This window comes from Leguminivora glycinivorella, chromosome 17 (assembly GCF_023078275.1).
Source record: "Leguminivora glycinivorella isolate SPB_JAAS2020 chromosome 17, LegGlyc_1.1, whole genome shotgun sequence".
In the NCBI taxonomy this organism is placed as follows: domain Eukaryota; kingdom Metazoa; phylum Arthropoda; class Insecta; order Lepidoptera; family Tortricidae; genus Leguminivora; species Leguminivora glycinivorella.
Window position 1 is genome coordinate 10,295,855 of NC_062987.1, and position 24,280 is coordinate 10,320,134.

The following is a 24,280-nucleotide window of genomic DNA, read 5'->3' on the forward strand; positions in this document are numbered from 1 at the left end:
TGATCTACAAGCGTATATCTCGAAATGGTTTTCGATTTAGGGACATTGAAAATTTTGAAACGTTGTCAATTGAGGGAAGGCATGGATAAATTCGCACACATCCAGCAGGCCTCCGTGGCGCAGTTGGAAACGCGATGGCCCCGGCAAAGGTCGCAGGTTCGAGTCCTGCCGGAGGTGTGAATTTTTCCATTTTTCCTTTAATCTAAAAATATGTGTAGAACTATTTTGAACAGCTGACCGAAGGCTGCCATCTTGGCGAGCCAATTTGATCGGGCGAGACAACGTGCGCGCATGAGCACGGGCATTTTCCTCGCCAGGCGTTCGGCCAGTGTGGACCCGGCTATTGATAAGATACATTATGAAGACATTGTTATAGGTATGCGTATATTTAAAGAGTTCAACATAAGACACAAGTAAAATATAATAGATTAACTACTGTATGGAATTAAGATACATCTACCAACAAATTATTTTGACGAATACATAAATATCAACTCGATCCATATTCGTATACCACAAACACACTATGCAATTACACTGAATGATTTATCTATATACTTACCGTGCACACCGGAAGATAGACTTTGATCTCTACATACAATAAGGTAATATAGTTGTCTAAACAGTAAATATAAGGGTAAGGCAACTTGCAACGTCAACCTTTCATAACAAAGGAAGATCTAGTGCGAAGGGCAATGACAGAGTATGAATGACAACAAACATTCCCTAGGTCTAAGGAGGGGCAACATTCTTGGAGAGAGATAAATTAAAATGGGGAAAATTTACACCAACATTCCATTTGAAAATTTGCAACAACAGATACATATCGCTTTCACTGCACTGGCAACATTTAAACCATAGCCAACTTTTATAATCTATGGTGTTTTTGTGTGAGTTGCCAGTACTATGAGATCAAGTTGGAATACAACTTTTGCCCTCACTCAATTTTGATGGTCGTAAAATAATAGTTTCTAACAAATTTCGCATAATACAAAGAAGCCAATAAAATTATCACTTTCACAATTCCAAATTGATCAACACGAGACATGAAGCTTTATTTTTTTTAATAGGCGACACACAAAGCTGACGCTAAATGGCTTGTTAGTGTATATTTACAATTTCTGAACGCAACGAAATTTTTTTTTTCGAAGCCTTTTAAATTGTGGCTGCCAGTGTTAGCGCGGAAAGTCCACACTACAGAATGAGTGCTAGTGAAAAAAAAAATAAAAGACCGGTGAATGAATAAATGAGAGAAATGGTGACAATATGAGAAAAGCTTTAAAGCGCCGCCATAAGCCGTTGCGAATATAAAGCGATATAATGTTTTTAACCAGTATTCATTTAAATAGTAAAATATTAATTTACTATACAAATTACTAAAGAAAGTAAAGTAATTGGTCAAAATAAATACTGGCAAGACTTTATATTCTATGGTGGCTTCCATTTCCCAATTTACAAGATTGTATATTTTCAATGGTCTCATTTAATTGTTATCTTTTAGTGAAGCCATGCCATATCATAATATTAATAAACAACAAATTAGTTTGAAAGGTCAATCAAACGAATTTGTTTAAAACAGCAAATTAAAACAGATAATGTTAGAGTGCTTTTAGATTTGAATTAGAATGTATAATGTATAAAATATGAATAGCTTATTATCTAATAGCACTCCACATTTTAGGCACGGTCGAACGGCAAGAGTGGTAAATGGTATATTTTGTTATGATTAGAAACTATTCTTGTATTATACTTCGATAATAAGTTGATATTTTCGGCTGTTCTGTCGTCTACAGTCATTAGTTTTAACCCCTTTTTAGTCGTAAATATGTTCATGTAAATGAATGATATTTAAATTCCTGTTTGTCTAGTTCGACATATCATAGAAATGTACACTTAATTAAAATGTTTAATCTTCACAAAAAGCGACAGTCACCAGAAGCATATTTTATAGCCGTTTTCAAATTAGGTATAATCGACGTCAAACAAAACGTTTAAAATTTGTATATATTTTATTACGGCACATGTCAAAACAAATAACATTAGGAAGTGGTAAAGTACGTGTTCAATAATTATTTTAATTTTTTTAATAACTCGGACCGTAAGAGTTAAGACGCTAGTTTGTTAGAGAAATTAATTGTATTTGATCTAAAGAACCTTCCCTTAAAGTTAACGGAACTGAATAAAAACAAGGTGTATTTTTTTTTCACTATGAATCGCGCGTGACACAGTAGTGCCGACCATTATAGCTAAGGCAAAAAAGACATAAACACATGTTCGACACCAACCCCCCAGAAGAACCATGTACCACCCTCAACCGGGACAAAAACCTTGCAACTTACACTCTTAAGCTTCTGCGCTTTAACGTTAAGCTTCTGCCGGCGCGCGCTGCCGGGCGACGGGCTCGGCGACGCCGTTACCTGCACGCCGTGCTTGCTGTGCGTGTGCGGCGCCGTCTGCTTGGCCAGCGCGGAGACCAGCTCGTCCTGCAGCTCCGACACCTCCAGGCACTGCTGGAGAGCGTTCTGCGCGAGCACCACGTGGTAGTCGATGCCGCAGTGCTCCACGCACACCGACATGAATAGTTGCACGCACTGGAATGGGGAACGGATGACTTAAAGCCTCACACATAAAGCGTTTTGATAGCGTAGCGTTAGCGGAGCGCAATGATAGCGGAGTGCCGGACGAACGCTGGCGTTCCGCTCGCAATCCGCGCGCATTCCGCCCGCAATCCGCGCTCGTTAGTTCCCGCCGGCGTCCGCTATCATTGCGCTCCGCTAACGCTCCGTCTAGGCTCTCAAAACGCGCAAGTGTGGCCGAGTTTTAAAAGGATGCAATAAGAAAATGTGTAAAAGTTTATACAGACCTGAACCGATAGCATGGTCGTGCAATAAAACCCTATCGCACTTACAAATACTGCGAAAGGGACGGCCTGCTGTTATATCATTTATCGCGCGATCATACTAGCCTACTAGGAATACCAGGAAACGAATAAATCAGTTTTATTTGTTTTAAAAGTAAACGTTTTGGTTGTAAAGTCCGTCAAAGCGTTCAATAAAATATAGAGTATTTATTTAGTCACACAATAAATCTACAGGATAAATACATAGGTTTTACTATGGGAATGGGACTAGTCACCAAGTATAATAATCAGTCTTAACTATAAAACTCCCGTGAGACTCAAACATATTAAAAAATATTTTAAGCGGGTTACTAACATGTTAAGTCCATATAACGTTCGACATGTTTCGATCCATTTCCGAGGATCTTTCTCAAGAGTAGCGACCCCGCCTTTACATGTCGATGTTATATCGACTTAACACGTGAGTAACCCGCTTAAAATATTTTTAAATATCAGTATTTTTTACGTTTTCGGGATTGCTCCCAAAGTTGTGTAGTTAAAGGCCTATATTTATATTCACCCCGTAAATTACTGCAGGACTGTCTGTAGGCAGGGGCGGCTCACTCCGCGATTCTGTCGCCGCGCTACAAGTACATGCTGGCGGCCGCGAGTTCGCGGCCTAATCAGGGGTGACACGCGTTCTCACGGAACGCACGTTCGGACTTTCTATTGTTACTTTATTTATTCGCGATTTATTTTTTAAGGTTCATGTGCGACGTTCGCGTGTGGAATGGCTAATAATGCTTAGTTAAATAAACGTCATGAATAAAAAAGGACAATCTTACACAGATCTACTATTGATTAACTCCCACGGAAAAGTTCAGTAAGGCTTGTGATGTTGGGACTTAAACAAAAATATATAAATACTGTATACAATAGACCTAGAAAGTACCCATAATAGTATAACATTTTATTTGAGTATTAATTCGTTTTAAACCATAGGCAACCCTATCGTCCGACGCAGCGCACGTGCGGCTCGTTTCTTTGTTAGAATTTTGTAGGCATTTAAAAAGGCGGCATTTCGTGAACATCAAAGCAGTGGGCCTTCTGTACTTGTACTATTATATATTCTGTGCTGTAGGTGAAAAAAAAAAAACTAATTGATCTGCGAACTAATGTCGATCAGTCCGTCAATTCAGATTTCTATAGGCCTCTATGGTAGCAACTACTTACTTTGAACAGTTTTAACGCTTCAGCCTGCAACGCTTCGGACGTTAGTGAGGTGAGTGGCGACGAGATATGCTCTTTACTGTACAGTAACGTCGGATGCCTCCATAGCACGCAGTCTGAAATGAAAGATAACATTAATTTAGTACAAGGAAATCTTGGAGTGAACAAAAAGTACTTAGTTCTAGGTTTAAATTCAGGCCCCATAAAGCAAACGATGGAAAGTGACACAGGCTACTTTTTGTCTCTTTCTAACCACCCACTTCTCTAAAATGGGGGGTGGAATTTTGTATAGAGCAATTCGCAATTTTCAAATTTAACGCGGGCGAAGCAGCGGACAAAAGCTAGTATAGAATAAAAGTTACTCACTAGGGTCCCCGTCGGTCTCCATGAGTTTCTGCACGAGCTGCTCGAAGTGCGTGCCCTGGCCCAGGCCGGCGCCCGACACGACGGTGAGCTGGTACAACCACGAGTCTTTATCCGCTTTGGTCTCGAACAAGAGGTATGTTGGTCCCTGGAATTATACAAGTTTTTATATTCAGTTATTATATACCGTGTTTTTTTTCCCTTAAATTCGACACGCAGTCAGGAACCACCCTGTACAGATGTAGTGCGGATTTGCCTTCGAATCGTTACGGAAACGTACGAACGTGTCATGCTATTTCAGTCAGTGTCAGTACAAGATGTACTGACATTGACTGAACTAGCATGACAAATACGAACGTTTCCGAAGAAAATATAGGCCAATCGATACAATAAGATACCTAGTCACATTACAGACTTACCAGACAAAACTTTCAAAACAGTTGTAAAAGCACGATTAACTGAAAGATCTTACTATAATGTGTCAGACTATTTGAAGGACAAACTTGTTTGGGTGAATTTCAAAATTGTAACTTTAGAATAAATAGGCAGTAGTGTACTAGTAATAAGTGTAGTAGTTATTAGTAAGTAATAACAGTTGTTTTAGTTGTATGGAAAAACCTGACGGACATAAGTGTATCTTGCATACCTATATGGGAAATAAATAAATATAAATATAAAACCCTTTTCGCACTACACCTGTATATCGCTTTTTGTTAAATTCGAACATACATAATAAATGGATTAATTAGTGTGAGAGGACCTGAGAGGGCACTAAAATCATTGTAAAGTGTTTGACGGCACATGTCAAAACAAATAACATTAGGAAGTGGTAAGGGATGCCACACACGTGTTCAGTAATTAAATTATTATTTTTTAATAATTCGATAACCGTAAGCGTTAAGAGGCTACTTTCTTAAAGAAATTAATTGTATTTGAACTAAAGAATCTTCCCTTAAAATTAACGGAATTCAATAAAAACAGGGTGTATGTGTGAGTCTAGTCAAAGGTATTTGTAGCGTACCATAAGAACGAGATTATCTTGTATGCGAATCACCTGCCACAACGTCCAGTGGCCTATTTCACAATGGTGATAAATTCACGTCATGCTCCACGGCAGCGCCACCTTAGCTTTGATGAACATAAACATATGGGAAAATATCTATATAAAGTCTATAAAATTCTAGACTAGTTAAAAAAATATCTATGTTTCTAGTTTCGGCGTGAGCTCTTATACATTGTGGCGCTGCTGTAGAGCATACTCCACAGCAGCGCCACCATAAAATATCAATTACTGCATATGGTACAGGCACGTATATGGCTTCAAATAATTCTATAACAATTCTATATTGGCCTAGCTTACAAAATCCCTACTTTTATTTTACTTGTAGGAAAATACGATGCCACAAATCTTTTATAACAAATAATTATCGCAGCGCCTTAATAAAAAATCAAGGCAAACACACTAACAATTTTGCCGAGATTTTCAATAAGGCGCTGCGATAATTATTTCTTACAAAAGGTTTGTGGCATCGTATTTTCCTAAATGCAAAATAAAAGTAGGGATTTCGTAAGCAAGGTCAATATAGAATTGTTATAGAATTATTTGAAGCCATATACGTGCCTGTACCATATGCAGTAATTGATATTTTATGGTGGCGCTGCTGTGGAGTATGCTCTACAGCAGCGCCACAATGTATAAGAGCTCACGACGAAACTAGAAACATAGATATTTTTTTAACTAGTCTAGAATTTTATAGACTTTATATAGATATTTTCCCATATGTTTATGTTCATCAAAGCTAAGGTGGCGCTGCCGTGGAGCATGACGTATAAATTCTCGCCCGACAGTGACACTTCGCCATCTGCTGAGTAACAATGTTACTTATCGACCCAGAAATGGGCACAGAATTGACAGTGTCAAGTGTCAATGTCACTGTCGTGAAATATCCTGCAGACCCTCTAGCACAACTTGCCTTGTCGCGCGCGAGTCCATACTTGAAGTTGCGCTTAATGTATGGACTCGCGCGCGACAAGGCAAGTTGTGCTTAAGGGTCAGATGTTGAGTGACAAATTCAGCCTTTTTCGTGGAAAGGGCACATATCAATGGGATCAATAGAGATTAGTTCATGATTTTGAGAACTTCGATTATAAGATTTACAGAAAATACAAGCTAGGCTCAAAATTCTAAACCATTTTCTGAAACTAACACACTACTAACTACAGCTACATCACCAGTTAAAATTCATTTAGCAGGTCACATCCGATTCTTCACAGTTATACGAGCCAAACATAAACATCTCTAATGACACACGGTCGATTAAGTTGTACGCACCCAGACAGAACTATGTCCAAACACACACACATATATCGTCACTACTTTGAAAAAATCTCGTATCTCACACTGCTCCTCAAAGTTAAAACGCAGTAAGCCTGTATGCATTTCATACATACTTACTACAATTTTCTTTTCATTACCAGGAGAAGATACAAGTTTTTTTCAAAGTAGTGACGATATACAAGTAATGTTTTTTCGCTAAACCTAGTTACCTGATGCTGCAGATATATCGCAACCGTCAAATGGTTCCTGCACCGATAGCATGGTCGCGCGGTAAATGATATAACATCAGTCCGTCCCTGTCGCACTATTTGTAAGAGCGATAGGGACGGCCTGATGTTTTATTGCCTGCCTGGTATCCTAATTTTACTCTTACGAGTCAACCATAAAACTGGACACAGATGTAAAGTTCTACGCACCCACACATAACTCTACATCCAAACACACATTTCTAAGTACGCATACACATAAAACAGCAATTACACTAGTAATGATGTGTTCTCACTGACCCCTGTTACCTAGTGCTGCGTACCTTCTGTCATCAATGTCATCATTCTTAATTTTGAATTCAATTCTAAGTGCACAGCACAGGTATTACATCCAAACAGACACATTTCTAAGTACACACACACACTAAACAGCCATTAGTAATGATGTGTTCTCACTGACCCCAGTTACCTGGTGCTGCGGGTATATCGCAACCGTCAGATGGTTCCTGGTATCATCGTTCTTTTCTTCAGAGTCGGAATCTGACACATGCTCGACATCTTCTACTCGGGCGTCGCGCATGTTTATTTGGCCCGTTGGGTTCTAAAATTATTTTAAAGAAACATAATGAGTATTAAACATTAAAATTTTAATAGGAAACTTTACATGGGAAAACTCAATAGCAATGTAAATTGAAATTATTTTGTAGAATAATGTTGCTTACATTAAACTTTAAAGAAATAAGTAGTTTTTTGAATGACAAATTCAGACCGCTAGAGCTCCAGGGTCCAGAGTATAAAATAATATTTAAAATATATCTAGACATGGAGCCGCAATCGTAGAGTGATCAAAATTCATTTGGAAATTAGTTGAGTAATTTATGATAGATATGTTCATTCAAATTAACACATTAGTAGTAGTAGTAGTAAACACTTTATTGTATGTACAGACCAATTACATGTACAGAGAATAATTATAACGGTTATGTACAAAGGCGAGCTTATCCCTTCAATACCATACAAAAATGGCACACTACGTGAGAAGCTGCTCGCAATTTATAACCGGCCACTTGTATGGCGAGAACCTAGCGGGTTCTCCGGCAACTGAGCAAAGTTTGCGAGTGCCAATCAGGCGGGTTCTTGGTCGCGAAAGTCTTAAATTATTACAAAGGGGCAACATAAGGTATTTATTGCAAACAATTTTAGGTAAAGATTGGTTTATAGTTTTATTAATAAATACATACCGGGTCCCCAGGCGACTTGAAGTACAAGAACATCTTGCCGATGAGAACGCACCAACTCTTCTTCGCGTGGCCGTTCTTGACTTTCGTCAGCCAGCCTTGGATAGTTGGCTTGTTGTCCTCTTTACTGAGCAGGAGTTTCGTCGCGTTTCGCCTTTGTACGTTCTGGAAATAAAGGTATGTATAGTTATTAATAATTGTAAATGAGTAGTTACTGAGCGATTAAACGATTTTCCCAATTTAAACAGGAACGCAAAATCAAATGCTAGAAGTTCGTCACTGTTGTCACTAAGAAAATTACCAAGTTACGCCACAGGGATACAAGATTCTAAAGTAAAACAAAATAAAACAACTATTATTCAAAAAAAAACTTTGTCTAGATTTTGTTAAAGTGGAAAGAAACTTTAGATATTGTACACGGAGATCTATCTGGCCATACGGCTATTGCTGTTTATGATTGTGGCTTACTTGATACTGCTGGACGTATAATGCTGTAAATGCTGTCGATTCGGTCCTATCTGGTTAATACTGCTCATACTCTCGGGTATTTTGAAAGCGAACCTCAGAAAAATGATGAATCTTGCTTTCACTATTCTGAACAGCATACGTTGGTATGCTTGAGGCAATCAAGAGTATAAGAATGCGTCGGTTTAGTAACTATAAAAGTACCTGTAAAACCCTGATCCAATCCTCCATAGTAGCGATGCTGTCAGCCGTGAGGTAGTACGTTCGACTCCCGGTGTAGATCTCAAATGTGGCGGCGCCTTCGTTCCGAGAAATCTTGCAGGCTTCACCGAGACCGATCTGGCCCTGCGGTTTGCGGGCCGTCTCGGATTGTGATTTCCAGTAGGAGAGCGTGCCGTTTTTCAGGACGAACCTGTCAAGAAATAAGTAAAAATTGCAGAATGAACAAAAGTAATTCAGGAGAAAGAAAAATAGAACAGAAATATTCTAATTTAAACTTTCACGATTATTACACATAATTATTTTTAAATCGGGACTTAATCGCGTATGACTACATATTAAACTGACCTCCAACGTTTCAGGGACCGCGTTGTCCCCGTGATCTCGGAGAAGACTCCCCGTCGTCCCGATTTAAAAATAATTATGAGAAATATTCTAGACATTGAATTACATGCCAACATTACATCGTGTAAAGGGATCAAACTTTACCACTCATAGCCCTCGAAAATTCTCTCAGAAAATTTTCTTCAGAGCACGTATATAAGTAATTCTCAACTCATGTCGATTTGAAACCCTCTCTTTAGTCGTATTTTAGTTTTTGGCAACTCGTTGCGAATTTCCCACTATTAACACTGTAGACAGCAACACGTAAAACAAGAATTTATAAAAAACACTATAAAGTTGACAACGATTTTAACACCACAGGTTCAGCAGAAGTTATTTTAAACGTCAAACTTCTGTAGTAACGAGTTTAATTAGCCGTATCAACATCGCTGTCAACTTAGTTTGGTTTGACTAGAGATGTTTAGAACTAACCATCGTTTCCGCCACGTCTTGAGCTTCCCGCCGAGTTTGGCAAGATGGCCGCTCTTCTCGAGCGCCTCGTGCCGCTGCGCGGGCGGCGGCGCCGAGCGGCACAGCGACGCCAGCGACGCCGACGTGTCGCACGACACCGCGTCCGGCGGGATCGCGTAGTCGTCCGACATGCCCGACTCGAACGATGTGTCTGCAAAGTTAATAAATAATACATATTATTCACAGTTAACATTATTCAGACTTTGACACCAAACGATTGAATTCCAAAGTACAAAGAAAAATATCCTGGTCGCGGCACCAAATTGTAACACCTGACTCCAATCTTCTGCTGCCTGCCTCAGGAATTATTTGATTTGGGAACGTAGTTATGCGTAATGGTAAGCCAGTTTCATTAATAAATATAGGCGTCAAGATATAAAAATAAATATAAAACGCGATCTCGATCGCAAGGATTTAAATTACACACTAATTAAGTTTTGGCCACATGTCTATTATCAAAATTGGTTTGCTAGAGGAGTGTATTTAGTAATATATTAAGAGAGCTCCCAGTAAATTCGGCATAGGTACCCTTAGAAGAGCACCAATCGTATAATTTTTATCTGTCAAGTTAAGTAAAGAAGCAAAAACTAACATAGATATTTCATCAAATGTCATAAATTATTGAATGGACTAACCTCTAGTTTTACTCTGCTTGCTAGGCGACCCGCTGCTCGACCGTTTAGCCGGGCTCAGACTAGAGCTAGTCTTCACACTCTTCGACGGGCTGCTGGCACTGAGACTAGTGTCTGAAGAACTGCATTGCCCGTTCGCGCTGTTGGTTAGCACTAGGCCGTGGTTGGACGTATGTTGTATGGAGGATGGGAGGCAAAAACTGGCATAGACAGTTCATATGATATAAATTAATGAATGCACTAACCTCTAGTTTTACTCTGCTTGCTAGGCGAACCGCTGCTCGACCGTTTAGCCGGGCTCAGGCTAGAGCTAGTCTTCACACTCTTCGACGGGCTGCTGGCACTGAGACTAGTGTCTGAAGAACTGCATTGCCCGTTCGCGCTGTTGGTTAGCACTAGGCCGTGGTTGGACGTCTGTTGTATGGACGCTGGGAGGACGTTGGTGAGGTTCACGTTGTTGATTGGTTGACTTGAGGTTTGAGCTGGTAAATAAAGAATGCAAATTTTAGTAAACTACGAATCGATTTTCGATAAAAATCGTGATCAAGAATGACAAATGAAAGATTCTTTAGAAACTTTGTATCTAACACTTAGGAACTTTGTACAGATTGTTTGAGGAAAGCTGGCACGAATGAAATGGACAACATTTTGATTCTATGAGTGATACCTGTATCGATATACAGTCGTAAATGTCAATCCATTTTATTGGTCCACACACACATTTAGCGTCTCGCGAGCGTAGTGTCGGGCCAACTGTATGGAAAAAGATGCCGCGTCAACGGCGCGCCGACGAGGGAAAGGGGGGTTTGCTAATCTATCACACACATGCACATTTTCATTCACTCATTCGTACCAGCTCTTGTAAATTGTTGACCTGTAAGTGAAATTGGTACCAGAACATGCAGTAAATTAAATATTAATAGAAACACAATTTACCGAAAATGTGATGTGGTGTATTGTGAACTGTGACTCCCATAGAATCCTCGCCGTCGGACGAATCATCGGACGAGTCGCCCGTGAATGGCATCGACCGGATCTGTGACGCTCGCTGAAATCAAATAAGACCAGTATTAACTAAGTCATTTTATTTTATTTCACGATAGTTTGGAAGATGGTCCAATGACTGTAGCAAACTACTAGTGTTTGTTTCTCCTCTTTCTTTCTTTTCCTTCTTCTCTCTTTACTTTTCCTGTTTTTTTTTAATGAGATGGAGGCAAACGTGCAGACGGGTCTCCTGATGGTAACGGATCACCACCGCCTATTTATTGCCAGTTGCCTATTTCACAATAGTGACAATTGTCGCCCGACAGTGACACTTTGCCGTTCATTGCCTGTTCAGCAAGGAAATATGGACGCTGACTACTTATCAACCTAGAAATAGGCACAGTGCCATGTCTTTGTGAAATAGCCTACAGGTGGCAAATGTGCGCGGACTTCATGCTATTATCAATAGGCTAGTTTACTATACTTAAAATAAAATATTTTATGCAGTGCACGAAATAAAGCACCACATAATTAGAAGAAAAATATGGACAGTAGTAATTTCTATTTAATAAGTCAAAAAGAAAGACATAAAGCAAATTAATTGACCGTGACGTCACTTCTCAGTATTTCATAGTAATTCCATATTAGCAAATCGTTTTGACAGTTCATAAAAAGAAGCTGATTTGATTAGTAGGAAACTAGCCTATTGTGGCCTAGGCTTTAACCTCTCGTATGGAACGTGGATCCACGCTCGTAGATATTGAATTCTAATTAATTTTAAATTAGAGTTCAATACCTACGAACGCGTATTCACACACCGGCACACGAGAGGAAGTTATTAACGGCTGAGTTGAGACACTTGAGACACTGGTCTTCTGAACCTTGGCGCAAGCTGCTGTCGGGTTTGTCTGGAGGCTAATGATATACTGACCCCTTTGACAGTGGCGTAAACAGGGACGGATAAGTTCTGGTAGCTCGTCGACTCGTGCACTGGCCTTGGACACGGCGGAGGACTCAGTTCTTCTTCGACTGATTGTTGTAGGCCATCGTCAGCCACCTAAAACACAGATTATTTTATAAGTTTCGTTCATACGTACTGTCGACTACAAAGAGATGTATTCATTTTTAGGGTTCCGTAGTCAACTAGGAACCCTTATAGTTTCGCCATGTCTGTCTGTCCGTCCGTCCGTCTGTCCGTCCGTCCGCGGATAATCTCAGTAACCGTTAGCACTAGAACGCTGAAATTTGGTACCAATATGTATATCAATCACGCCAACAAAGTGCAAAAATAAAAAATGGAAAAAAATGTTTTATTAGGGTACCCCCCCCTACATGTAAAGTGGGGGTTGATATTTTTTTTCATTCCAACCCCAACGTGTGATATATTGTTGGATAGGTAATTAAAAATGAATAAGGGTTTACTAAAATCGTTTTTTGATAATATTAATATTTTCGGAAATAATCGCTCCTAAAAGCATTCCCCCCCCCTCTAACTTTTGAACCATATGTTTAAAAAATATGAAAAAAATCACAAAAGTAGAACTTTATAAGGACTTTCTAGGAAAATTGTTTTGAACTTGATAGGTTCAGTAGTTTTTGAGAAAAATACGGAAAACTACGGAACCCTACACTGAGCGTGGCCCGACACGCTCTTGGCCGCTTTTTTCACCTTATTACAATGCAATAAGGTGAAAAAGTGTATACATCTTTTTGTAGTCGACTGTACGTACATTTACGACATATAACCTAACCAAAAAATTAAAATTTTGAAAAAAACCTGTATGTCGGCATAGTGGACCGATTCCCATCAAACATGGCTAAGAACAATCCCGAACTCCAGCTTTCAAAAAAAAAACGAAATATAAATAGGCTCATCCGTTCGGGAGCTACGATGCCAGAGACAGACACGTCAAACTTATAACACCCCGTCGTTTTTGCGTCGGGGGTTAAAAATAGTTCAGATCACACGTATTTTTTAGGGTTCCGTACCTCAAAAGGAAAAAACGGAACCCTTATAGGATCACTTTGTTGTCCGTCTGTCCGTCCGTCCGTCTGTCAAGACCCTTTTTCTCAGGAACGCGTGGAGGTATGAAGCTGAAATTTATATCAATTACTCAGGTCTACTGTCCCTTGAAGCTGTGAAAAAATCAAACTTCTAAGCCAACGCAATCAAAAGATACAGCCGTTTATGCCGCAAATTTTCGACACTTGCAAGGGAATCAAAACCTACAGGGTGCTTCCCGTGAACTCAGAATCTTGAAATTTGGTACGAAGCAACGTCTTATAGCATAGATAAAGGAAAAATTACGAAAACCATAAATTTTTAGTTACATCACATAATATATTTTTTTTTAATAATTTTAACCTTACTACCCATTTCCTCATAAACGCGTAGAGGTATTAAATTGAAATTCATACCAAATACTCAGGTCTATAATACCTTTAAGCTGTAACAAAATCAAACTTCTATGTCAACGCAATCAAATTGCAATAAAAATACCATAGTTATGACTCGATTGTCGTAATGAACGAACTTTGTAAACCTTGCAGGTTTGTACGGAACCCTCGGTGCGCGAGTCCGACTCGCACTTGGCCGGTTTTTTTAATCTATATCTGAGTCTACAAAGATAAGCTACAATCAATAAGCTTTATTTCTAAGTACAACTTACAAAATTGGTATATACAAGATATTTATAGGTTTACCTGGTAAATCTTAGCCTCCCAGCTAGGGAAGCGGTGTAAAGGCGGCGTGGGCGGGCGCGGCTGGTCTGACGCACACGAGTCGCCCGTCGAGCTGCCCCCGCGACTACCTTGGACCACTACCGACGGGCCCTGCCACGCTGGCGTACGTTCTGGGAATAATAAATACGATCTATTAAAGATAAATGATGATGTCACGGCGAAAATCTTGCGAAATGTTCGCCTAATACACTTATAGCTAATTGAGCTTAATTTAAGTAAGCTACCGACAGTAACATGCAAGATAAATATATTATGAGAAGAATCAGGGCTACAGTGATGTCAATTAATCACCAGCACATGGCACTGGAACTACGTTTTATACTACATTTGTATTTGCATATAAATAATGACAATTCGTATGGCATGTGCTTTCGATATCCCAGCACTTTCACCCTTTGACCGCCAAAGTTGTCATGTGACAAGCACGACTGCAAAGGCTGGATTTAGCGCCAGTTGCACCAACCACATTTGACAGACACATCATCGTCACTCAGCAGATTTCTATGGAACTTCTCATACAATAAAATTAAACGAACGCTTTAACGGTGCTAGACGGTTTGGTGCAACCGGCCCTTAGTGTCACGCGGAGCGATCCGCACGATGTATTTTCATGGAGCGTTTTAGAGTAAAGCGGGCGGGTCCGCGCGGATAACATCAACTTCATACAAATTAGTCGCTCCGCATGACACTAAAACCAGCTTAATATTAAAAAAAATACAATCCAATTTCGTGTATTCCGACAGCGAACAGTGACACGCCGTGCACGAAAAGTGACGTACAAACACTTAGGGCCAGTTGAATAAACCACATTTCACAGACACATCAACGTCAAGCAGCAGATCTATGGAAATTCCCATACAAAAAATTTAGCAAATGCTAAATTTGGTGACAGACGGTTTGGTGCAACTGAGTGACCCTTAATTGAATTGCCTAATTGATAAAATTTTAATTTACAACAAATAAATAGCGAAGTGGCGATATTTACCTCTACTTGGCGTATAGATTTCAGCGTAATCATGTGTCGTATCACCGTCTGTTGATGTGTTGGGCGTTGTTGGTAACACCACGAGATTCTCTACAGCCGCCTGAAAGGAAACACATAATTTAAAATCTAACCAGAAACGTCTACTCAAGAGTGCAACTATCGGACCAAATCCGTTTATATAAGACTAGATTTTTCCCGCGACTTCACTCGCGTTAGAAAGAGACAAAAAGTAGCCTGATGTCACTCTCCATCCCTTCAACTATCTCCATTTAAAAAATCACGTCAATTCTTCGCTCCGTTGTGCCGTGAAAGACGGACAAACAAACAGACACACACACACACTTTCCCATTTATAATATTAGTATGGATTTTGTTTCCAGTTTTCACTATTAATAAAATATTTACACGTCCATAATATTATTTAGCAGTACTTTCCATTTACATTCTAGTGTTCAGTTAAAACACTAGATTAGATTGTATTAGTGATATTTGATGTCCGTAGCTAAATGGTACACAATAGACTATCCATATTTGAACATCCGTTACAGCTATTGAATGAATGGAATAGTTAAGGTATCTGATTTGAATAAAATATTAATATATGTAAAACAAAATAATACACCCCGAGTTATTATTAACTGTTTTTAACAAAAAAAAAATACATCAGACTACTTGTCGCCTACGACTAGGCTACGGCTGCGTTTGAATTAAATGTGAGGGGTGTGCTTTTAAGAAACAATACTTAGAATCGCTTTACTTGTTTCTGTCGCTCAGCCTGCAGTTATTCTATTGGTTCCCATAATAACATTCCTCGTAACACATCGTTCATCTAAACGCAAGTTGAGTGGGAATACAAAGCAAAATTTTCTGGCAACGCGATTTTCATCCTACGATTAGACTACAAAGTACGCGAGACCATACGTAGCGACGGGACTCTTACCGCTTATTCAGGCAGCTGGCCGCCGTCCGTTCGATCAGTGTTCGGTTCATGGTGTTGACTACTGGTGGGGGCGTGGCGCTTACGTGGGGGGTCCCGACTGATTGATTACATCACTGCCACACCACGTTGAGGTACTGAAGTAGTGAGGCTCTTGATTACATGAGTGCTAAACAGTTTATAAGACTTACTGCCAAGTCGTCTGCTAGTAGGCTAGCTGCCGTCCGTTCGTCTAGTGTTCGGTTCATGGTGTTGACTACTGGTGGGGGCGTGGCGCTTGCGTGGGGGGTCCCGATAGATTGGTTGCGTCGGTGCCGCACGGGTGTACTGTAGTGAGGCTCCGATGAGGTTAGAGTGGGCAGCTGGAAGAATAACTAATAATTAGGAAACAGCTGAAAATCGCGTTGTACGACGCGATATGTTGGACTTATTGTACCTGAGCTGTCAAACTTTAACTAGACTCACACTACGGTCAAATTGAAGCTGAATATCGAAAGAAAAATAAACATTTATTGAACATCAATATTAAATATAATAATAGCCTGGACTTCATAAGCTAATTTCAGAAAATTATAAATTGTATGACATGTCGGAGACAAATATTTAAATATATTAACATTTATAGTCAATGAATAAACTTAGTGAACCCCAGGCTTACGATTACAACTGTGTTTTACAACAGTTTACAGTATTAAAATGGGAAACTACAAATAACTAAATTTTATTTTAACCATGCTGTATAGGTTAACATATTAACTATTAAAGTGAACCTAACATATTAAAGTGAACACAATTACAACTGTGTTTTACAACAGTTTACAGTATTAAAATGGGAAACTACAAATAACTAAATTTTATTTTAACCATGCTGTATAGGTTCTATAATTAACATATTAAAGTGAACATAACACCTGAGAAAGAAGTATCAAGTAAGTAGTTTACAAAAGTGCAAAGAACAAAAGTAATGTCACTAATGTCACATTAACAAGAAAAGATGCCAAGAGATTAGTCAGTGTCCGCTATTTTAAATATTGCCTCAAATATTAAATTTATCCAGCAATTAAGTAAAGTTAGGTAATTAATGTACAAGTACATTGTAAAATAAAACATTGTTTAAGAAGTTACATTGAAATACTATAGTAGCACAATATTTGGTAACAATCTTCAGAAATGGAAGAGTGGTACCTCCTGGCACAAGATATATTAAAGCTTAAAAGGAGCTTTAAGATCTAATCACTAGCTTTAAGATGAAAATTGTGAAAGAAAAATAAACATGATTTTTTTAATGTACTTAATGTATAATTTCTTTGCTTGACTATGAAACATTACATTGCCCCAATTTTCCTAATAAAACATTGACACATTTAATGTAATCATAAAATAATTCTAAAAACATCACAATTCAAAATAATTAGCCAGCTGGATAAGTTTGTAAACTTAAACTCAAGAGCATTGCATAGATATAACACTGGGTAAGAAATTAAAGTTATTTTATTTCTTAAGTTAACTGAAAAAGTGCATTAAAATATTAACTCACCATCTAAAATACATTCTTATAAAGTGCAAATAACAACTGTCACTACTTTTAAAAAATCTCGTATCTCACGCTGTTCCCCAAAGTTAAAACGCAGTAAGTCTACATGCATTCCATACATACTTACTACAATTTTCTTTTCATTGACAGACGAAGATAGAAGTTTTTTTAAAAGTAGTGACGATCTGTTGCTGAAATATAGTGTAGTTATGAGAGAACACCCAAAATTCTAATATATTATTTCAAATTAAAGTAAATATTTTGTTCTCAATTATACGAGGGTTGTTTTCTCATAACTATGTTTAACATCTAAAATATAGGCGCATCCAGATCTGCCAAACACAACCCTAGTTGACCAGTTCGCCATTCCGTTATTTCTGTCCCAAGTAGGTAAAAGTACCAATATTCAAAAGTACCCAGTAGATGTCACCTTAAATCTCAAGTTAATAAATGTGACAGAATCATGTCCACCACTCTTACTTTTACCTTACGGACATTCCACGAGAATGTCGCTTACGACACGACATGCATTCATCAAATACTTCTGAAGACGCTAAGAAAGCGGAGTTATGTTTGAAGTGACGACCATTCATGACTTGGTTAACAAATTGGCAGTATTTTCTCGAGCTTTACGGGCTTGATTGAAATAGCTGCCATACAACGCAAAAGAAGCATGTTGCGCAAGCGACATTCTTGTGGAATGACCCCAAGTAAGTAATACGAAATAGAAATACATTCCCCAAATCTGGATGCACCTTAAGAAAATTAGAGCACAACAATGAGACAGACAGCCAACTACGGACTACCTGTGGCCCCTCGAGGCTCTCTGATCTCCGCCTATTGGCAGCGATTAGGCTGGACGTGGCTCGGGGCGAGCCCTCTTCGGTCCTCACCTCGAGGGACAGACTCGCTCGAGTTGGGAGGAACTGGGGGTAAGGGAATAATGCTAGAGAATGTAGGCTGATGAAGTGTTACTTTAGTGAAACAATATTTCAAATGGTTAAAATACTTGGCTATTTTAGTACTAAATATATCAGTAGATAATTAAATTGTAATATATAGAACTGTTTGTTTGTTTAAAATGATTTTTTTACAATGATTGTCTTCATTTCAAAATTGAGATGATCTGAGAGATCTTGAACAAATAGTATTGCAAAAATGATCAGCAAAATAAATGCTGAAATGACAAAACGTAGTCGAGGAGCTTAATATCAAGCTCACATAACGACGACAACAACGTACAAGGTGAAATCGGCAGGCAATTTTGTAGCAGATAGCACCTTGTATGTTGGTGGGTAAGGTGCAATTTTCTGAAAAAAATAATTGCAGTTTATTATTATTATGTTTGTTCTTTACATATCTCGGGACCATGGGGTCCCAGACCTTTGTAAGGCATACGTGGGGCCGAAGCCAACAGCGCAGAGGCCCTTTAGAAGTAATGTGACACAAACCAGCGATTATCCCTGTCCGCACTATAGTAATGCACCCAAGGACAAGCCCCGGTTAGTGTAGAACTATTGTAAGATAAAGGTACAAAAAGAAACCGGGCTATTATGTTGAGTTGCTAGTGAATTCGTAACCGGTGCTATTGGAAAAACTATGGCACCTGCCTTACTCATATGTTACAAAACATGACAAAATAGGCAGGTGGTGACTCGCCAACTCACTATATGGGTCCCCGAAAACGGCCGCTCGCACGGAGCGACAAGGGCACAACATAGCGTGAGCGGCTCAGGGTGTGGAGAGGTGTGCGCCGCTTTCTACCCAGTCTGTACGAAACAGCCACTGTGCCAACTCGCGTCTTATGCATATTTCACTTCCACCCTGCAAGCATATAGCTCTGGCACCCCACTCTGGACGGCCGGTTAAGGCAAGCCAGAGGTGAGAGTCCTGCGACCCCTGCTCAGTGTTCACTCCAGCCGGCCAATGAAGGCAGTCTAGTTTGCACCCTATAAGTTGTTGTCGTCGATAAATTAAACTGTCAGATTTTGGTTTTAAGGTAATAGGACAGATATTACCTAAAAGTGGATTTATGCAAGTTTGAACTTCAGCAACTAAGTTGCATTATGAACATAAGTAGAGCTGCCTTTGTATAAAGCTGCGTTTTCATTTAGTGGACAGTTCTGAGCGAGCATTTGTTCATGCATCAATAAAGGTATGGAAGACAAGTGTTTTCATCTGCTCACAAACAAACAAATGCTCACTCAGAACTGTTCAGACTACTAAGTGATAATGCAGCTTAACACGTTCGTGGACACGTATGCTATAGCATACACATAGTCTTTTATTTCTTTTGGCCTATGACAGATGACGTCACTAGCCATCCGTGAACGTGTTAAGACATTTCGAATAAATGAACTCACCGCACGGCTACCCTGCGTAGCGATATGGTTCCTCAGCAGCTCTAACTGCTGGTTGCAGCGGTGGTTCTGTTCCCGGAGGAGCTGGTTCTGCTGTTCCAGCTCCTTGAGCTTGTTGGTGACCCACTCCTTGATGCGCGCCGCCTTCGCCTCCACCTGCTTCGCGTCCTGGAGCCGCAGTTGCTTCTGGAATTTGTTGATAAATTTTATTTGTAAGTGATATTCCACAAAAGAGCTGTCCATTATAGCATGTTGGAAACAACTTGATAAAAGTAGCAGCGATCAACTGGATATGGGTAGCCCATGACCTCATCAAATGGAGTCAGCTAGAACAGACCTGTACCTCTAAGGAGGGTTCTGGTATGTTGTAACATAGGTTTAATAACTTTTGTAAATAATTATCATGTTAGATTTAGAAATAAGTTTACCAGAATTAAAAGGTTTTTTATTTTATTTATTATTCCACAAAAAGGTCTATAACACTGGGTCTTAAAGCTTTTTATTTGAAATCTAGCCTCTTAGTAAAACCACTCCAACAAGAAAATATATTAGATTTTATGATCACGCCCAACTTTTAATCATTATCTAATTACTAAACAGCACTTAGTTATACATACTGATATTATAAATAAAAGCTATAAAACAGATACTCGAAGAGAAAACATAAAAGTTTTCATCGCTCTACCTCCATGTTTAATGAACGCTCAAACACTAATAAAAAGAGCTTTTCTTTATGAATTGTGGACACGACTCGATGTTATACTCCTGCCACCCACGCGATGCACATTGGTATAAATTTATTACACACATTTTCATTCATAAATTTACAGAAAATGAAACAATAAACATCGCTATGTAAGCTCCATTTTGACGTCACGTCACGTCAGTGTCGAAGTGACGTTTAAGGTAGCTTTTTTTTTTATCGCTGCGTTTTGTTGCTGTCAAAGTTCACGTTTTGTTACTGCGTTTCGTACCGGATGTGACGATCTTTTCGATGCGTTCAAGAAATGTAAAAATAAAAATATTTATAATTATATTGAAATGGAGTGTGCAATAATTCTCGCTAGCTATTTTTTTTTACCTGTTCCTCGATCTGTCCTTCGAGTCGAGTGATGGCTTTGGGCGCTCCGTCAGCGCCCGCCGGCCACTCGCAAAGCCGCTGCTCCATGGCGCGGACCTGAAACAAGTAAATGTTTTTTTTTATTCCACAGAACGATGTCATCAAGACACATTCCTATTCCTAATATTATGTTGAAAAGAATGATGTAATTGTTTGACCCTTCAAAGATTAATTACCTTCTTGATAAGTTTAGTACCTAACTACCTAATATGAGACAGTGTAATATAATAAGACCTTTTTGAACTATTCTGCATTGCAACATCAACATACTTGAAGCGGTATTTAGACACTGCGAGTACTGCGACACAATTCATACCTAGATTAACCGCAACCTGCTATAGGATTTCTGTGGCATGCCTAAAGCTATGCAACGTGAGACAGTACTAAGTATTTCAGATACCTACTCGGTATACATTGTTAAAGGAGGTAATAAATACGCTGAGCTCTTCAACACGAAACGGTGCTACTTATTTCTTTTCATATAAAGTTACTTTGTTAAGATTAAAACTATAAAAATCTTTCGTTTACTTACTTAGACTTTATACAAGATAAGAAGATTTGAAAGCGGACTAAGTGCAGTAATATCAGGGGCGATTCCATCGCCGTGCTACAAGTACATGCCGGTGGCCGCGAGTTCGCGGCCCATTCACTGGTGACGCCCTTCGCGCGGCGCAATAGAATTCAATGTAGGCTGCTCGCGTGCGGTCCCTTTGTTAATGTAGGTAAAGTAAAGGTAAGAATTTAGAATGGCGGCATTTTGTGAACATCAAAGGAGTGAACCTTCTGTACTTGTACTATTATATATTCTGTGGTAATATGTCTAATTGTAAAACGCAGCTGAATTCAGTTATTAATAAGTACTAAGTAGGTAGTTTCAATATAATACACTTCAAATTGTAACTTTACCACGGTATAATAAAGAGTACTATCGTAGCCTCAACAGTTACCGCCTGTCAAAAACGCGAACAGTCAACCTGCTCGCACGAGCTTAGAATGTGTGCTAGGATCGCGCCTCTTTCATATACATATTTGCTCGCCAGTGTCCGAGATGTGACTTTACTAAATACACCCAATTAAGTAAGGTTACAATTTGAATAGAGAATAGCAATTGCTTTGGCAAGACAGTTTTACACTGAAATGTATTCAAACAAAATCCTCTGGTTATTGGAACTGAGCTTCTAACAAATGAAATAAACCCTAAATAAATTACCATTAACAGTAATTTACATGCAAATTACTGGTTCATGGTGAAAACAGTGCATGCAGGGGTACATGGCGGATGGATTAATCAATCGTGAGGGATTAGAGCCAAGCCCCGAATTGAAATACACGAGCTGTTCTGTATAGGATTAACACAGTATCGCGTATCATGTAAGGGTATGTTACACTTTTAATTGTAACTTTATTAGGGTGCCAAAGAAATACGAGGCTTTCTAAGGGGTTCTTAATTAGCTTTCACTACTTTTTGTCCGAGACAGTGAGGAGTTGCGGTACCTAACTAAAAATGATTTAGATTATACTAGTTGCGGTAACTAAAAATGATTTAGATTACTGTGTAAGGTATAGCTTTCTTATAAAGGAGAAGATAAGTACATGGGTATTTCGTGTTCTAATCCTTCATCTCGCCTGGTACACTTAGTTCAAAGTAGTTTATGTATACATGAAAAGCAAACATAAAAGCCATACCTACTTTAGAAACTATTGGTAGGCCAAAAAGTTCGAACTGAAAGTTTGTCATAATAAAAACTTAACCCATTAGGATACGGGGTATAGGAACAGTTACAAACTTTGAAAAATAGTTCTTCTAACAAACCCTGCATATTAAGCACTTACGCAAACTTTGTGTTTCGTATAGTTGTTGGGCCTTGTGGAAATTTACTGCTGGAGACTATTCGTTCTACTGTACTATTCGTACTATTTATTCTACTGCTGGAGACTATTCGAACTAGCCTATTCAACAGAAACTCTGAATAAAAACGGCCGCCACAATCTCGTAGACTGGAACCTAATAAACAAAAAAAGCCATAAATCTGCAACGCGACTCTACATGTGACAGCCGCATAACGAACAATATCACATAACACCATAAACCCCACGTCCAAGGCGTTAGCCGTAGCCGGCCAAGTATAGTATAGCCACTGGTTTCGCAAGCGCTTTTTAACCGACTTCAAAAAAAGGAGGAGGTTCTCAATTCGACTGAATGTTTTTTTTTTGTATGTTACTCGATATCTCCGAGAATTGTAGACCGATTTTCAAAATTTTTTTTTTGATCGAACGGGTATAACCCCGAGATGGTCCCATTGGCACCAAGTCGGGGTCTGATGATGGGATCTTGGAGAAATCGAGGGAACTCTTTAAATGTTATAGGCACATGTAATGTTTTTAGTGTATTTTTCAAAGGTACACAAGTATTTACACCTGATGGTAATAATTTTATGTGGCTGAGCTGATGATGGAAGGTCAACTTCTCAATGGTTAGGAGTTAAATGATAATTCTTTCACTACTGTACATATATTCGGACTGATATAAATAATATCAATAGGAACCACTAAAAATCAACAAATAAATAAACTTTTTAACACAGATTTAGATATTCAGTAGATGAAGTAAATAGCACCATTTGTATGGGAACCAAGCGTGCCGACTTTTTAGCTGTCACTGAGACGTCACGGTCGGCATTTAGTGATGGGAAAACCTAAACGATTCAAAGACACCAATGCCCCTCCGCCCCGCAACAATGCAGCCGTCTCTCTCGTACACATAGATTTTATATCTGTGGGCTCGCTCGCTCACTCCCCGCTCCCCTGCAAACTATCCCAAAAATCGAGTAGTATGACAAAAAGATTCAAAGAGGGAGGTCACGCTCACGTCACGCTATTAAGCGGTTTCATTCTGTCCACGCTTTTGGATACCTTCGCGTAATATTAATATCAAGTAAGTATTTTAAATATATTTGTTGACATTTTATAGAAACAAGAAAGATTGTTACCATTGAAACGCATAGTAAGAGACATAATCAATTCAGATAACCTAAAAATTGCAAATCGATTAACATGAATGGTATCGATTTTCTGACAGACGAATGATTTTCAACGGAGTGATTGAATAATTTTTGAATTAAATTTCAGAAATACATTTATTTAGTCGAAAAGCGGTTTTATCTTATACTTTTCCTATATGTTTACAGTATAGGTTAGGTACCTATACAGTATCAGTTTTAACTTTGTAAGCA

General features: G+C 39.0%; 1 protein-coding gene across 1 annotated transcript in view; it reads right to left on the reverse strand.

The window, feature by feature from the left end:
* The window catches only part of LOC125235104 (uncharacterized protein CG43867), a 182,046-nt gene that overhangs the window by 17,555 nt on the left and 140,211 nt on the right, over positions 1-24,280 (reverse strand). Inside the window, exons 3-18 of the mRNA XM_048141538.1 lie at positions 21,009-21,104; positions 19,931-20,113; positions 18,374-18,493; positions 16,225-16,395; positions 15,097-15,196; positions 14,073-14,221; positions 12,301-12,426; positions 11,322-11,433; positions 10,631-10,867; positions 9,715-9,904; positions 8,884-9,091; positions 8,218-8,379; positions 7,437-7,577; positions 4,436-4,580; positions 4,073-4,185; positions 2,340-2,591 (exon numbers count right to left, since the gene is read on the reverse strand). Of these exons, the coding sequence (XP_047997495.1) occupies positions 2,340-2,591; positions 4,073-4,185; positions 4,436-4,580; positions 7,437-7,577; positions 8,218-8,379; positions 8,884-9,091; positions 9,715-9,904; positions 10,631-10,867; positions 11,322-11,433; positions 12,301-12,426; positions 14,073-14,221; positions 15,097-15,196; positions 16,225-16,395; positions 18,374-18,493; positions 19,931-20,113; positions 21,009-21,104 (2,505 nt within the window). The remainder of the gene's footprint in view (positions 1-2,339; positions 2,592-4,072; positions 4,186-4,435; positions 4,581-7,436; positions 7,578-8,217; positions 8,380-8,883; positions 9,092-9,714; positions 9,905-10,630; positions 10,868-11,321; positions 11,434-12,300; positions 12,427-14,072; positions 14,222-15,096; positions 15,197-16,224; positions 16,396-18,373; positions 18,494-19,930; positions 20,114-21,008; positions 21,105-24,280) is intronic.